General features: G+C 37.7%; 1 protein-coding gene across 2 annotated transcripts in view; it reads left to right on the top strand.

Annotated features, from left to right (window-relative positions):
* Positions 1-17,231, top strand: part of WNT7B (Wnt family member 7B) — a gene marked incomplete at both ends in the record, with an annotated part of 94,260 nt that overhangs the window by 69,004 nt on the left and 8,025 nt on the right. For both annotated transcript variants that reach the window (XM_082776356.1, XM_082776355.1), the window contains one exon: positions 12,688-12,959. In XM_082776356.1, the coding sequence (XP_082632482.1) occupies positions 12,688-12,959 (272 nt within the window). The remainder of the gene's footprint in view (positions 1-12,687; positions 12,960-17,231) is intronic.

Here is a 17,231-nt window from a genome sequence, read left to right as displayed (position 1 = left end):
ACTGGTAGCCAGACAGGTTCAGATTAAACAGTAATTCAGTATCTTTCATGAGGTCTAAGAAGATTAGAGTAATTGCTCCTTATTTTTGTGAATCTTGTCACTTCCTAACTCCTGTCAGGACCAGAAACTCCAGAACTGAAAAAAAGACTTTGCTCTTGTGATGTTTCCAGACTCATTTTGCAAACCAGAGAGGTTTGGACAAGCATCTGAACTCTGTGTATTTATCCAAAACCCTCTGAGCTCTTTAGTCTTTTAAATCTCTTTCATATGTGTGATTAGTGCTGCGTCTCATTCACTGATGTTACAAACGAGTAGCAGGCAAAAACTCTAGGAAGGAAGGCAGACATCATCGCTTGAATCTTAGCTCTCCCATCAGAAAGATTGTCAGGCAAGCCAAATCAACTAGAAATGTGAATTCAGCCATACAAGCATTGTAAAAGCATTTGGAAGATCTTTAAGTAAATTTGAAAGCAACTCTCAGTTCATCCCTTTTCATCAGAATTTTCTCATTTGCTTTCCACAAAATCTGAGCTCTGGCAGGGAGCAGCAGTAATTTCTGGGGTTGCTGCCCTACACCTGGAAGATGTGATCTCTACAGCAGAATTAGCAGAGCAGAAGGCAGGCTTATTCTGATGATCTGCAAACCCAGACTCTCCTCTGCTGCCTCCCAGGAAGGGCTAGTTTGGGATGGACTGTAAGCTAAATCCAATGAGGCATGGTTCTTCTGCTACCGTGGGTGATATCAGCACAGTGGTAATATACTAAGCAGTATTACTCACTGCATCTCACTTGTGAAACCTTGCCTTGCCAAGAATGTACCAGAGAAACACTATAAAGACTGCAAGACTAAGATTGTTGAGTCATCAGTGATAGAGCTCATGGTAGAGCTTTGCTTGTGAAATTTAGATATTGAGTTGGTCCTCTAGGTTGTCCTGTCAGGCATCAGAAACTGTGCCAGGAATTTAAGTAAACAACAGAACAATCAACATGCAGAATTACCTTCCAGAAAACTGGCAGAACTTCCCTGCAAACACAAGAGCCTCTCTGTTATGTTTCTGCGGGTGCATTTATATAAAAAAAGCAACATTCCAGTACATTATTTGATATGAATTATTTTTCTTTCTTTATCAAGCATAAGAAATGGTCTTTTGTCTATGTCTACCCAGTTCTTTGAGGAGTATCTTGAAAATACCATTATTTGGAGAATATCTAGAAGACCAGAGTCTATGATGTTTGGACAAGATGACAGCATAACAATTTATCTATCCCAGGCATATAGGAAGAGTTTATCCATGACCAGCAGTCTAAAATGCTTCTTGGAGCCCCAGGAGGGGCTATCACCTTTTTTGAGGATGGGCAGTACTTACTCCACCTTCATTGCTATTACCACAAAAAGTGTGCAGATATCATATACCTATGAGGTATATGACAGTACTCCTACATTGCTAGTGCACTGAAAGCTACAGCATTACAGGTGGCTATGCCATTTTATGATATATCTGTAATTTATACTGGAAATCTGAGAAATACTTTATATAAATACTTACTTATTAGATCCTGGCAAGACAAAGTATATTCCCTGTCTACGCTCTTCAGTTTAATAAAGGATACTGACACTCTTTGTAAACCTTACTTTATAAATGTCATGTCTAGGTAGAATGAATACTTTATTTCGTATAAGAACATTCTAATTCCATACTTGATATAATGAATTTTAATGATACTCCAAAAACTAGAAAAATACATTAGAAGAATTTATATTGTGTTCAGTTTTATTGTTATTTATATATTAGTTTATATATAGAATAGTATATATATACACTATATATGTGGTTTTATTGCTTAATTTATATTGTGTATCCTAATCAGTGATACTAGTAAAGTAATCTTCTAGCTTTTAATCTAATTAAATCTTTCTTTCCCCAGATAGAATACAAAACAAGATAATGGGCTGAAAGTAGGATATTATAAGTATGGGATCCCCTTTACCAAAATCACCATATACCCTCAGAAATTACACTTAGATGCCCACTGCCAGCATAGATTGAAAAACTTTCTGTCCAGGGAAATGTGGCTTACCTCTGACAGGATGAGTTTAGACCTCTGACAGGATGAGTTTAGACTCTTTGAATTTTCTACACACTGTTTTGGGGGTTCCCCACCCAGCTTGATCACTTCTGGAAGTCTGGCTTCGTGGCATCTAACTCTCTCAATACTTGATAAGGCTCAATTCCTATCCTTAACACATGGAAAATACTAGGAGGCAGAACATCTAAGAGACAGGCTTTAGAGCCAACATCCTGTGAGAGATTTATCTTTAGGTGTCTAGCTTTTGTCCTGTAGATGCGATTAATTTTGTATACACTGGCATTAATTTTGTAAACACTGTCATCTAATCTGAAAACAGTATCTCATCTCTGCAAAAATAAAGGTCTATTTTGACACCTATAAAACACCAGCTTAAAGTTGCAGGTATCTCACTTCTTACTGGTAGTGAAGAAATATCATCAACTCCAAATGGAACATAAAAACATTTAGGATCTCTGAAATTCATGGTGGTTTTTGTTTGTTTGTTGGTTTGTTTGTTTGTTTTCCAAGTGAAAATTAAAGGAAAGGTATGTGTCTAACTCTCTGCAGGTATGACGTGAGGAGGTGTGAGTACAGGGTGTTAGGAGCAGGCTTTGCTGTGTACTTCTTCTACATCACAGGTAGGCATGGTGATGCTAAGCATTGCTGTGTCCAAATCCCCTTCGGGTTCTGGCAGGAGATGGACTGGTTCAATACTATGCTGGAACAATATGTAGAGGTGCAGAGCAGAGAAGCCTCAGTCCAAGGGAACACTTCTGCAATCATGTTGTCTCCTGCCACACTATGCATTTGCATGGACATCCTCCCTGCAAATGGTTGAATTTGTGTTGGATGAGAAGTCCACAGCTGCCTTCCTCCATAGACTCCCCACAAAGAGAACTCAACAGGAGGACAGCTCATTTTCTTGCAAGTCCTTCTGCCATGTGGATAAATGCCTGAACATCCTCATGTCCCTGTGAAACAGAGGTATATAGTATCTGTTGTCCTCTCCAGTTGAAAGTCACATTCCATTTTAAGTCACAATCTACCTCTCACATAAACAGATTTTATCTAACATGAATTTCAGCTGGGCATCATATGGTATATCTGTAATTCAATAATTATGGCAAAGTGGTACTTGCCCACTAATAGACTCTGCACAATATATTGAGGTAACATCCATGATTTAAGTAAAACATCTCAAGAAATTCTGAAGTGAGAGATAAAATTTCATCTGTAATGTACACAGATACTCACACCCACAGATACACACCCACAGACACTCTGGCATTCCCAGGTATAGGAGCTTAGTGTTGACTTCTACTTATACTTTAGCGAACCCTTTAAGAGGTATTATTATTTAACATGTTTCTACAGCAAAGCACAGGTGTGCACAGTGATTTACAAGACGATACAGACATGACCACTGCCCTCAGGGATTTGTTATCTATGTTTGAAGTGACAGAATATAATACAGAAAGAGATGACCTCATGCAAAAGATAGTGCAGACTTATTTTTGAAGAAATGTTCTTCAACATTTATAAGTCAGGCCACTGAAGCAATTCAAACAAGTTAATTCAAATACTAACCCAGTACAGAGTCCACTGAGAAGGTCTGATTCTGCAAAGTGATAATTTCTTAATATTTATAGGCATGGCAATGGGGATCACAGAGTATTTGTGAAATTGGGTCCATAGCAAAGTCAAATACAACCACAGAATAATTTAAGTTATAAGGATCCTATATTGGCAGCCATGTAGAACATCCCTTCTAAACTGTTTCATTCACTATGAGCTCAAGTTTATTAAATCCAAACACATGAAAATCTGAGTGGTAGCAACATACTCAGCTGTTGTATACTACTAAATTGGAGCATAGTTAACTTCAAAATAAATCTCCTTTAAAAATGTGGTAGTACTGTCCTCCACTTCTCTGACTGGTTCAGAGTGGATTTTTTTCCTGTTTTTTTTTTTTTTTTTTTTTTTTTTTTAATGTTTTGTTTTGTTTTTAATGTAATTAAATTAAATTAATGATCATTTTTATGACTATTGAAAGCATGTTTTCTATTTCTTAAACTGAAGCAGGCAACATAGCAAAGGTTTCTCTCGGAAACCTTTAACAGGCCATATTGTGGTGCAAGAGCATGATCAAAAGCAAACAAAAAAAAACCAACACAACACATATGTCCACATATAGCTACAGTGTCCCTTCCCTTTTTCTTAATTACCATTTTTATTTCTCCCTGGGAAATGTTCTTCAAAAAAAGGGAGCATAATGGATAGGCAAACCCTATGCATAAGAACTGTTATCATGAATAGACTGACATGATTAAATTTTTATAGCAACGCCTGGTTTCTCACAGTCCCATCTCCTTCAAGGACATTAGCACAGTTTAGGACCCAGTTTCTATGAGCAGTCTTCAGGAGTCCATGCTTTATGACAGTGGGTGCAAACAACTTAAAACCAAAAAACAGTATGCTTCAAGATGCTTCCAGCTGAGCTTTTACATATTATAATATGTTAAACCACTAGTCATCACTGAAAAGCAAAAACACCAAACATTCAGCAGGGAATCATTAAGTCCCAAAATGAAACTTCAGTAGGTCCAGAACAGAACACAGGCAGGAGACAATCCCTCCGCTCCAGCTATTGCTTCCCACATACTACTTTTGCAGTAGTATTGTGAAAACACACACGGCTGTGACACTGCACAGGCTTTTCTCAATGGTACAGTGTATGTGGGAACTACCCCCTCATGCTTTGTACACTATGTATTTTTCAAGCAATGGTCTTGTACATTCTTTAAAGGAGAGCTTAACACCATGTTTTTATTAAAACTTGACAAAAACAAGCAGTAGTGCTTTTGGATCCAAACTTGATTTCCCCATTTTCTCTAAGAACGAGATACAGATTTCTTCTTAGAGCTGAGTTAGTAAGAAATACTTGCTGCAACAAGTATAGCTTTACAAGGGAGAGCTTAAAAAAAATCCTGTTACCCTAGGTACTTTTAAACATCACCAACATGAACATCAGAGCAAACTTACTGAATTCACAGCTGTCCCAGAAAACTCCAAATGATATGCCACCAAAAGACAGTCAAATACAAAACAGAATACAAAACAAAACGCTCAACTTAGAACGGAAATACTGACTATTGTTTATAGTTGCCAGGAGCTAATTGAATATGTTTAGGGGGCAAATTAAGAAAAAAATCTTGTAAAATGTTGGAAGCCTCATTAGAGAGACCACTGTGGAAAATACCACCAAGCCTTTAGAAAATAACTGAAACTGGAGACATGTTTGAAAAAATATGAAAAGCGGAGGCGTGTTAAATATATATATATATCTATTTTAATAGACATGCTTCCAAAACTATATAAATAGTGAGAGCAAGGAGTTACAAAAAGCAAGGGTGAAATAAATCTGGCTCGTGTGCAGCCCATTCTAAAAGAAAATCTGACAAACCCACATGAGCAACAGAAAACAATCCAGTTAACAGAGTGATTTTAGACTGATGGCCAAAATTCTGGCACTTCCACCCATAAAAACTTAGTGGGATTCTAGAGATGAAAATTACTGAATAACAGAAGAATCTGTAAACAAAACATTATGTCACAGCACTGCACAATCTCAGCTTTGAATATGCATCATTCATTCTCTATCCCATCCAAGTGTAATTGAAAATAGACATTATGAGCAGTCTACAAAGAAGCTGCTGAAATAATTTGCAACTCCTGCTTTACTTCTAGTTTAGCTAAACAGGCCTATATGGATGAAATATTATTAAAAAGAAAAAAAAAAAAAAAAGACAATTTTAATTAGATTGTAGTAGAAAATAAAGATTTTAGGCAGGACAAAGAGAACATTATCCAATATGACCATCAAAAGACTCCATCAGATTTGATCAGAAAGCCCTGCCAGAGTAGCAGATATTCAGTCTGCAACAGGTTCCTCTTTCAGGAGGACTTCTGAGTGCAGGTGTTGCAAGATGAACCTCATGAACATGGGTGACTCTTTTTTGTTGTTGGTGGTGGTGGTGGTTTTGTTTGTTTGTTTTGACAATACACTACACAGTAATGATTCAGTCAGTACTTTGTCAGTGAGTGGAAGATGTATAAAAAAGTTGGTCCACTACTACCATAGCGAGTGTAAACCAAGGATAATGTCAAGAAGGTCAAGAACTTACTGCATCAGCCTTCACTAAGAGAGTGAGTGGTGAGCAGATGGTTATAGAACTCACATAATCTACAGAGGAACATCATCTCAGTGTTAGCTTGGGGGAAGTATCTCTCCAGGTTGTGTGCATTCTAATTAGCTGTCCCTCATATCAGAACATTTAATGAAGCTGCTTTAGAGCCATTAGTCCTGGCAGCCATTAGAGCTGAAAACTTGTGGAGAACTCTCATTAAGAAAAATTGAAAAGACAAATGTACATGTATTGCCTTTGTCTAAATGAAACAGCAGAATTATAGGACCAATCATCCTAAATTCAGTAAATTAAAATAATAATGGGAACAAACACCCATTTGAGCTCATAACTGAAAACAAGGAGATGAGTAACAGTAACAGTCAACAAAGGTCCGTCAAGAACAAATCATGTTAAATCAATCTGATTTCCTTATTTTGCCACCAAAGGCCTCAGAGGCAGGGAAGAACGATTTCATACCATATATTTAGGATTTAAATTAACCTTTTGGCATTGCTTTATATGACATTCTTGTATAGTTTTTTTCACGAGAAAACTAAGGAAACTCTAACCAAATGGGTATATACTTTCAATAAATTTATTTGGAGGATAGTTATCAAAACGGAGGGAGGTAATAACTAACTTGACTTTGTGATCTGTGCTGGTTCTGGTACTGGTTAATCTTACAGTCTTGATTTGACTGAAGGCATAAACTGAGCTCATTGAATTTACAAATGAAGTCAGGCTGGGGAGGACTGCAATGAAATTGGAGGAAGTTTCAGTCAAAATTGAAAATGATCATGGAAAAACTGACTGAAAAGGAAGAAAAAGGAACAAAAAAAAAAAAAAGAGAAAGAAAAAGGAGGTAAATCAGAAAGACAAAGATCTGTATGTGGTAATAATCAGCCTCACAAATGCAAGATGGGAAACATCTGTTGTGATAGCAGCAAAATAGAAGACCACAAACTGATTAAGAGTCAAAAATGTCTTGCTAAAACACCATACTGGCATGAGTAAACAGGAGTGTAGCAAGCAAGATGTGTGAAGTGCTACCTCTGCTCTAACCCCAAATGAGCAAGGCCTTAGCTGGAGCAGCCTGTTCCATCTCTGGCATGGATCTGCAAGGCACAGGACAGCTAGCTGAGAGAGCCCAGGGAGAACAGGAATGGTCAGAGCCAATGAAACTGCTCTAGAAGGACTGACAGACCACATCTAGAAAGGGGGTGGAAGCCTTTAAATGTTTAAAGGCTACTGCTACAAGAAGGGAACAATCAGGTTCTTAATATCTGTACAGTAAGAATTAGTAGGCTTATATTCAAAAAGGCAGTTTCAGGTTAATACTAGTAAAACATATATAACAACATGGATCCTGAAGCAATGGAATAGACTGTGGGATCTCCACCATGAAGAACTTTAAGAAAAGATATATAAAAAACTATTTTGCAGGACACCTGCATTATTGGCCAGATTAAGGTCAAGAGACGGACTAGAATCCCCCCTGAGGATCCTGCCAGCCCTACTTTCTTATAGCTTTTCTTCTACTTGTACAATCTGATTTCAGTGTTCTCTCACATGCCTCACTGTAAATTGGTAGTAAATTATAGTAAATTAGAAGGCTAGAGAAATTATTCCAACCCCTGCTTTTAGATTATAAACCAAGAAGTACAAAATTAGTTAACTGAAAATGCAAATAGAGAAAGGATCTGCTCCAGACAGTGAGAAAACTCTCACTGACTTGTATTACCCTTGGATTGAACCCAAGGAGAAGAGCCTGTACTGTTTTCTTTGAGAACTGCTAATGAGTGTGTTGAATAAAATACAAAATTACAAAGGAACTAAACTTTTCTGCAAAAGACTTCAGCCAGCCCTACTTGGGGGGCTATTGTCTAAGTTTCAGTTTACTCATCTAGATGTATCTCTTTTGTCCATAAAAAATGACTTAATGTGTCCTCAGCTTTCATTTGCAAAAGACTTGTCAAAAATAACAAGTTTGGCAAAAATAATCTAACTTCTGCTATAGTTCATTTTTCTTACCACCAACCTTTATTGAATTGTGTCATATAATTCAAGATCCACTGTCTACAGATTGTAAGCATATAAGGAATTTGTTTTGTTTAATAGCAGTGTGTACATTTTTTCTATCATTGTTAATCCAAGATTTAGCAAAATACTGGCTAAACAGTGTATATTCCATAGTCTACTCTTTCAAGTTAAATTAGAGTTCTACTAGCTGACATTTGATGATGCTCTTATTCATTTAACTGCTGAGAAAATACATTTCTGAATGACGTGCGGAATAGTAATATTCTCATCTAGTTACTCTGAAAAATAGATGCCTTACTACTAACTATGAAAAAGTTAAATCTGTAGCCCTGCACTCACAGAAAAATGATCAAAATATATATTTAGCATGCATGATTCTCAGCTGATTGTGGTTACATGCTGAAAATATGCCGCTGAATATATGCATATTAGAATGCAGTAAACTACAGCAATTATGGAACTTGTAATAATTTCCACATCAGCATGCTAAGTTTAGTGCAGTTAGCAGTCTAAAAGTTAGTCAGAGATGACATCTAAATTAGGGCTAAAGTATAGGCTGTTCCAATATTCCAACAACAGATAGACTCCTCTCACCCTTTCTGCCAAATTGTTCATTGCAATGATCCAATATCTGACTGTCTGAGCAGAAAATATCTACATTACTGGGTAGTAGGCCACTTTTAAAATACAACCCACCGTGAGAACACAAGTGAACTCAAGCAAATGGCAGCAACTCAGACTGGCAGACCACAGGCAAGACTTCTCGCATGGCCTAGCAGATTGCAAGAAGTGACTCTCAGCACCTTTACCAAAAAAAAAAAAAAAAAAATAGGCTACATTTCAGTCAGTACTGACTGCCATCTTCTATTGAGTTACTAGATCAGACAATTTCTGTGTACCATTCTATGTTTGGGGAATTAAATCAGAACTGTCTTCTTTGACATGAAAGTAGGCATTTCTAATGTAGGAAATGTAGGGATCCAAGGTCTGCAATAAAAGCTAAAATAGTGTCTTTTCCACTAAATTCAAATCTTGACAGAATTATTCTTGTCTACATAAAAGAAAACTTTGAAAAGTCAAACAAAAAATTTTTGTTCTGAGACACGGGTAGTGTGCACTTATACTGCCAAATAACTAGGTGACCAAGATATTCACAGAAAAACAAAACAAAACAAACAAAAAATTCTAGCTTCCAGGTTGAGTCATATCCCAAATGTTCTGATATTTGTTTTTCCTTTTAATGACAATTTTTGGAAAGATCTGTCTCTTTCTTTCATTGAAGAATAAGAATACTTTTGAAATCTCAAAAAAAATGCATAAAATGAGATTATTGTTCTTCATGCGGTTATCACAGCAGTCATTGCTTAAATTGTTTTAGCTGCCTGACAAGGACTTGCTTAGGACTGACTCCAAACGATGACATGCTAACGGAAAGCTTTGTGTACAGCAGACTTATTATTCAAGCACAGAGGGTCCTATCCCTCCTCCATCAGCATTTTTTGATAGACTCTCTTTATCCTAGGACTTTAGAGAACTGTTGAGGTAATGCTTGCCCTGAAGGTCAAAGAAAGCTTCAGTACATTCTTTAGATAAAAACAAAACTAAACTAACTAACTAACTAAATAAAATTAAAAGAAAAAAAAATTATTGGCAGGACATCTTAACTTGCAAAAGCAATTTGATTTTCAAGCCATTTATTATTTTTGATCCTTTCTTATTTTAGAGTTGCATTGAAACAGAAGAATAATATCTTCAGAGAGTCAATGTGATTTCCATTAAGAATTACTCCATGACTTGAGATAATTCCTTTACTGGTATAACTGTCAAGTGGGTGAGAGAATGATATTTTCCTCTATTCCCAAATGTAACCAGGGGTATAATGGGAACAAAGAGGAGAAAAAGGAATACAAAGCCAGAATATTCTTTGGTTTTACAAAACTGATTAAGGGAAGTGATGTGTGAAAACTCATGAGCAAGACATAGACAGTGCCATTACAAAGTGTCACTTTCTACTCTGGATACATGTGGAATACATTGAATTGAAAAAATAAAACATCAGCAACCTCTCTCTAGCTAATCTCCTGATAAATCTACTGAACTGTAGCTCACAGCTGTGGTATTCCCTGACAGGAATATCTTTCTGCTTGGTTACAAGTTTTTCTACATGTGTTTACTCTACTTCCTGTCATCCTGGAGAGGAAGCAAAACTTATCTCTATATGTCATTTCTGTTGTATCTCATATTTCTAGTCTTTCAATTTAAGAATAAAGAATCCAAATTAAGAATAGATTTATTTTTTTTTTTTGAAAGGAGATGAAGAAGGAAATCCTGCAAGTCAACAGGTTATGTTTTAAAGGACGTCTCAGTTTTGACTTCAGTTGGGGACTGAAAGAGAGAGGAGTGAATATTGATATGCATTTTAGAGAACATACTAGGAATAGAAGTTCCAAAACTTTTTTTGGATTGTTATAAACCCTCAGAATTTCTTGTGGACCACCAGGCATCATTATCATCAAACTTTTAATTGAAAACACTATTAAAAACAGTGTTTAATATGGCTCTGCAGATTAGCTGCAAACCCTTTACTGTGGCCTCATGGACCACCAATGTTCTGTGGACCATGGTTTGGGAAACACTGAACCAGACTACACACATCGTACACCTCAGCAAAACACTTGTGTGTCTGAAAGCAGAGTCGAGCCTTCTGGTGGGTGATATACTCAAATACTCTAGAAGTCAGTTTAACCTTCCTGGTACCTGAATAAAAACAGACCCTTTTATTTTTCTCTTACCTGAAGTTACTTTTTTTATTGCTTTGGAGAAAAATGAAATGGTGCCAAAAAAGAGTTTATGATTGCTTCTTGTAGGATCTCTCTTGTATCCTGCAGAGGTGTAACTTTTCAGGAAGCTATATATGCAAATAAGACACATAAAATATAAAAAAACCCACACTGTACACAGGTCATTCCAGAATAGTTATGATATCTGTGAATACTAAAATAAAGATTTAAAAATAGATTCTAAGGTTTTTTGTTTGTTTGTTTGTTTTTCTCCTCTGGAAGATCTGTTCTTTTTATTTTTTTTTTCTTCCTAAATCCATTAACCAAGTTAAAGCTTTGTGTGTGGTCATTAAAGCATTTCAGCAACTTTTTGCAAAACTTTCAGCAAAATTCTTTGCAATTGTTCTTTGGCAGTAGTATTACAAGATTGTCTGTTTATCACCAAATAAGCACACAGAGGAAAATAATGATAGCACTGAGAGGGGAATTTGTAAGGAAATGTTGTAAATAAGAACAGCAAAATGAAAAGGGCCATACTCTACCCCTACATTAAGTCAGTAACAGAGTGTAGACTCACATGAGAGCAGGCAGAGGTTGTAACATCCTTTTAAATTGCTCAGCCTCTGTATCTCCTTGCTTATGTGCATCCCAAAAGCAACCCATCCTATCAATGTCTAGTGAAGAAACGGCATTTATTTGTCCCTTACATACTCAATATCAATACCTATAACAAGGAGTGGGGAATGAGTAGTGGCATAAATAACAATAACAACAACAGTAATAACAGTAATAATAATAATAATAATAATAAAAAAACCAACAAGGCTTTGCCTTCACAGCAGCATCTCATTTGTTCCAGAGAGGAAACAATGCTTCCCTAGGACTTCCACCACTCTGTAGACCCACTAGACAAGATACAGCAGAAATCAGAGTCAGTGTGGGAGTGGAAAAGTTCACAGCAAAACACACACATGAGAAAAGTCAGCGAAAGAGGTCATCTCTACTTCACCTTGAAAGAAAAAAAAACTACCTAGTTCTTGTCCCTGTGGGCAACTCTTGCCATAGCTGACCATCAGCATCACTAATAGGCCCTACTGGTCCATAAAGGTGCAATAATAACCTCCCCCATTTGTGCCCAACCCTCTTGTGAACCCAAAAGGATCTGGTATTTCTTAAGCTGTCTGTACACTTTTTCCAGGCAGTTCCAACTGTTAGAGCAAACAACTGTTTTCCAGTGAGCATTGCCATTGGTGACTCACCTATTATTCATCCGAAATACATACCGTTCAGCTTGGAAACCTGACGAGGCAATATAAAAACAAATCATATTGCCTCACCTCACCACTGCCCAGACTCATTGGTGAATTCCCTTCTGGTTAAGAGAGTTAGACAGGACTGTCATGTAGCTGGTGCTATGAGACCCTGGGGCAATGAGACCCAGACGAACCAAACATTTAAAATACATGTGTAATTCCGCCAGAATGCAAAGCACATGCTAGAAGTAATGCCTGCCTCACATTCCTACCTCACACCATTGCTGTACATAATGTGTGTACTTTAGCAAGCGCTACCTTTCTGCAAACCCATCAGCTTTTGGCTTCTCTCCACAGGAAGCAGGGAAGCTGCGTTCACCTATGCCATTACTGCTGCCGGGGTTGCACACGCTGTCACAGCTGCCTGCAGCCAGGGCAACCTCAGCAATTGTGGCTGTGACCGAGAGAAACAGGGCTACTACAACCAGGAGGAGGGCTGGAAGTGGGGAGGCTGCTCTGCGGATATCAGATACGGCATTGAGTTCTCCCGGAGGTTTGTTGATGCCCGAGAAATCAAAAAGAATGCACGGAGGCTGATGAACTTGCACAACAATGAGGCTGGAAGAAAGGTATTTGAGCAAGCAAGAGGGATGGATGGGGAAGTGTATGCGCTGGAGGAAGGGGGGAGGCTGGCTTGGTCACAGGAGGCATTCCCCAAGAAAGTACCTCTCTCTGTACTGTTATCTCGCACCTACACCATTACCTGATGGCGTTTAATATTTATGGTTTGTTGCTGTTTCTTTTTATTCATAGTTGACTGTTTATTACAGCCCCCATTGCTGTTCTTCACAATGTTTCTGCTCCCTAAGCCACCTTTTGAATTCCCCCAGTAACAGAGAGGACTTTGCTAGAGCTGTTTGGAATAAAGCTAAATCTTTGCCTTTCATCTCCTTTGCAAAAGTCTAGCAAGAGATGACAGGGCTTGCGATGGCACAGGACTGAGTTTCTGCATTTCTGAACTCCCACAGCACTTGCAGCTATTTATTCCATCCAAAACCAAAACACTTCTTAGACCGCAGTTCTAATGAAATACATACTTCATAGCAAATGCACAATTGTCTGTTCCTCACTAGCAGGCTACAGGCAGCTGCATGATAAGTGCCACTTTGGAAGAAGAAACAGCTTCTTGTCTACAACCACGATTGAGTTGCTTGCAATCAAAACAATAAACATCATGGAGTTACACTGATTTATGTCTGTTGAATAAGAATCCTCACAGATCTCAAAGATTGCCCTGCAAAAAGTTAAATAAATTTTTGTACATAACACATACCAACCTCAAGAGAGATTTTACTGTATCTTTCAAGGTGTTTTCATCCAGGTTAAAAAATGCTGTTTTTACCCTCCAGTGTGAATATATTTCATTGCAGGTGACACCAATATTCTGCTCCTCCCACCTAGCCCCCAAAGTTGGACTCAAATTTTCTTCTCCAAACCAACATAAGCTGTTATTCTACACCAAGTACTAGCAATCCATCTGTCTGGATTGGTGGTGGCAGAAGCAATGCACTTTTCTTTCTGCCTGTATTCTGGAGAATTCTTCTTAATGCTCAGAGCATGCAACAAAATCTCCAGGGAAGAGCAGTCAGTTGTTCACTGAAATGGAAGGTGTCATGTAGGCAATTGTTCACTGAGATGAAAGTGTTGCATAAATTCCAAGTGATGACAGAGATGAGTCTTGGGGCATAATTGTAAGCGTAGAGACAGAGTTGATACTCAATTGATGCTTGATGCAGAGGTCTCCAGAGTCTGACAGAAAGCATCCTTAACAGTAGCACTATCTTTTCCCAAAAACTTGTTCTGCCAAGGTGGGTAGGAGCACCCCATACTGCTATACAGTGTCATGGAGGACTGGCTCCAGGCTTGACTGTTTCTCTTAGCCAAGGTGTTTCACTTTGGTGTCATGCATTGCATTTAGATGCAAAAGAAGCTGAAAGCCACACGTTAAACATGTAACAGAGCATTTGTTACTATTATCTGCACTATGGTCCCTGCTTAAACTGTCAACCCTCCGTGGTGGGCACTGTGCCACCCCAAAAAAGATGCAGATGTATGTCCTGTTTTGGACATGTTACAGCCTACATGTGAAAATGTGACAAAAGAGCAAAAGTGGATGCATAGATTGAGAACAGTGATGTCCCTTGCACAGGCGCAGAAGGCAGCTCAGCATCTGAGCTAGGCACTGATTCCAGGTCCCCCAGTTCTAAATATAGTCCAGTAACCCCTAGACCACATTGCTGATTCTTATTAAGCAAATTGCATTTTTACTGTTCATCAGAATTTCATAAGCAGGAGGACATTAGCAAATCAAAGAAGTGTGTGCTTTTACAAATATTACTGGTAGCAGCATTCATGCAATTGCATTTCTTTCAGCTTCTCTAAAAACTTTGTCTTCTGCAAATGTTCTTGCAAAAACAAATGATAAGGCTCACTTTTTGTGTTTTTTGAGATAGGAATAAAAAGGCTTGCAAATAATGACCACATTCTTCCCTTCCCTCTCCCCCCCCCCCTCCCCCCAAAATACACTTTCTTCGTAAATGGTGTTTTGGAATTAACCCATTTTGTTGTTGGTGATATTTTTCAGTAGTCATTTATAGCTATATATTTTCATTGTAATCTTTAATGCATCATATAGTTTTGAACAGCTAAGGCTGCCTGAAAGAATTTGATGCAGCTTTTTGCTTTTGTTTTAAAGTACAATCTATAAAATCCTGAGGAATGTGCTCATATAAAAGATGGTTTGGGGTCCATGCTTAGAAATAATGTTGGTGTTATGACATACATTCCCATGAAATGAATATGCAAAGTTTTACAGTATATAATACTTAGTGATTTTGGTACATCTGAGATCATCTGCTATTTGTACAAATTAGACATTCTGAACTTGAGGACTGACTGAAATTCAGGGCTAGAACAAAACTCTGGAAACCAGGATAGGTTTTCTTTGTTTTCTGAGCTGGACCTTTAAGAAAGCAGCCACAGAGTTTTGTGCAATTTCAGCCTGAAATCAGAAGTCCCTTCTGAGAATCCAGACAAGCTTGAAATTGTTGCTACATTTCCTAGCAATGTGGCAGTTTTGGATATTCTGGGTAACCTTAGATTGGATTGTGAGCCAGAAACAAAATCCCAAAACAGGAAATTTTGTTTACATGTGGATGTTATTCTGACATGCTCCATGTGTTCCTTATTCAAAGTCAAGTCAGAAATATTGCATTTATGGCTGGACACTTGCTGAAGTACCATACTGGATCTCCATCTTTCTTCTTTCCCCTTCCAAAATCTCCTCCAAAGACTGGGAAAAGTTCATACCTCTTTGCTTGTTCTGTCAGTACCATTCTGCTGATCTGAATGCAGCTTGTCTTAAAATTTGTAAACATTCTGGAATCAAGCTTTGTATTCCTGTCCAAGATTACTAAAGGATCAAAGTAAGGATATTTTCCTTTGTTCTGAATACGAATAAAAGGTAAGAAGGAGACCAAAGTAAACTCAGATTTTGTTACTCCTTTGTTGCTTCAGACATTGTCAAATAATCTTTTCAAGTTCAGGGTGGGAATGCTGAGAAAGTAGAGGAAATGTATGCTTTTGTATTTTCCTACAGAGATTCCATCAGCCATGGAAATATTTCTTAGTTACAATTCAATCTTATCAAAACTGGTAGAAGAAAAAACAAACAAACAAACAACATATTGTATATATGAACATCAGTCCATTTGCCAAAGTTTTATATTTCGTGGAACTTTCATTATTTTAAAAAACATGTTTACATCTTTAACATTAAGGCTCTTAAGTCTCACAGTTCTTAGTCAGTTCATATTGTATTGGCTTTTTGAGTTGCATAAGACTAACAATATTTAGGCAATAAATTTGCTATCTTCATTTTAGTATTGTTTTTAAATTCCAGAGCCTCCCAGTACAGAAAAGTCAGCAAAAAAATGTTGCAGAGATCCCAACCTCACATACAGTTATTCCCAGGTTGCTCAAAAATCAGTGGAAGGCCCTTGACCTCAGTAGACCTCTACTAAGTGCCCAGAAAATCATTTCTAGAAGCATTATTCATGAGGCTAATCAGCAGTTTTGCCCACAGAGCAATTATTTGAATGCCCCTTATATGCCTGCATGGGATTTTTCATGCACTGAGGCAGGATTTTTGCCTATTTCCAGTCTTTCCCAGCACTTGTCCCAGAGTTGTCATATCTTCCCTCAGACATGCCTGGTGGTCAGAGACATTTGTAGCTATAGCAGTGACAGTAATGTTTTGCTCTCATAGGGATGTTCGCTAAAGCTGGCCTGCTGGCATTTTGCTTTTGTTAAAAATAGAGTACCGAGGAATTTTTCTTTGAGGAAAAGATAGCATGCTGCATAAATAACTGCATGAACTTTGCAAGAAGATGAGGGGGGAAAATAGTTCTGGGGGACTCGTTAATGTGACTTTGCAGCTGAGATGCTCAGCACAACACTCAGAAACAGTACTGCCTTGAAAATGCAGATATTTAGGCTTTTCAGGGAATTTTTGATAACTGTGGAAAGAATGAATCTCCTAATTGCTCCACTAATTGCATCTCCTGATTTCTCTGCATTGCATTTCTGAAAATTGTTTCATCTAATGGCAAGCTTGTGAAGTTTCTAATACGTTTGCAATAAATAGCACCAGTGACAAAATCATAAACTTGCCATTGGCATCATTTGGAAGAAATAAATGCTTAGAGATTCCTGATGACATGAGATGCTACTGATGGAAGATTTTTGCTTTGCAGAAAAATAGTGCCACACAGTGTAAAAGAACAAAGCAGCTAACTTCACCATCATTATTTAAAGGTCTGCTGTGATTCAGAATGGAAAGT

This window comes from Aythya marila (genome assembly GCF_965140915.1).
Source record: "Aythya marila genome assembly, chromosome: 1".
NCBI classification, from domain to species: domain Eukaryota; kingdom Metazoa; phylum Chordata; class Aves; order Anseriformes; family Anatidae; genus Aythya; species Aythya marila.
This window is presented reverse-complemented; position numbering and strand designations above follow the sequence as displayed.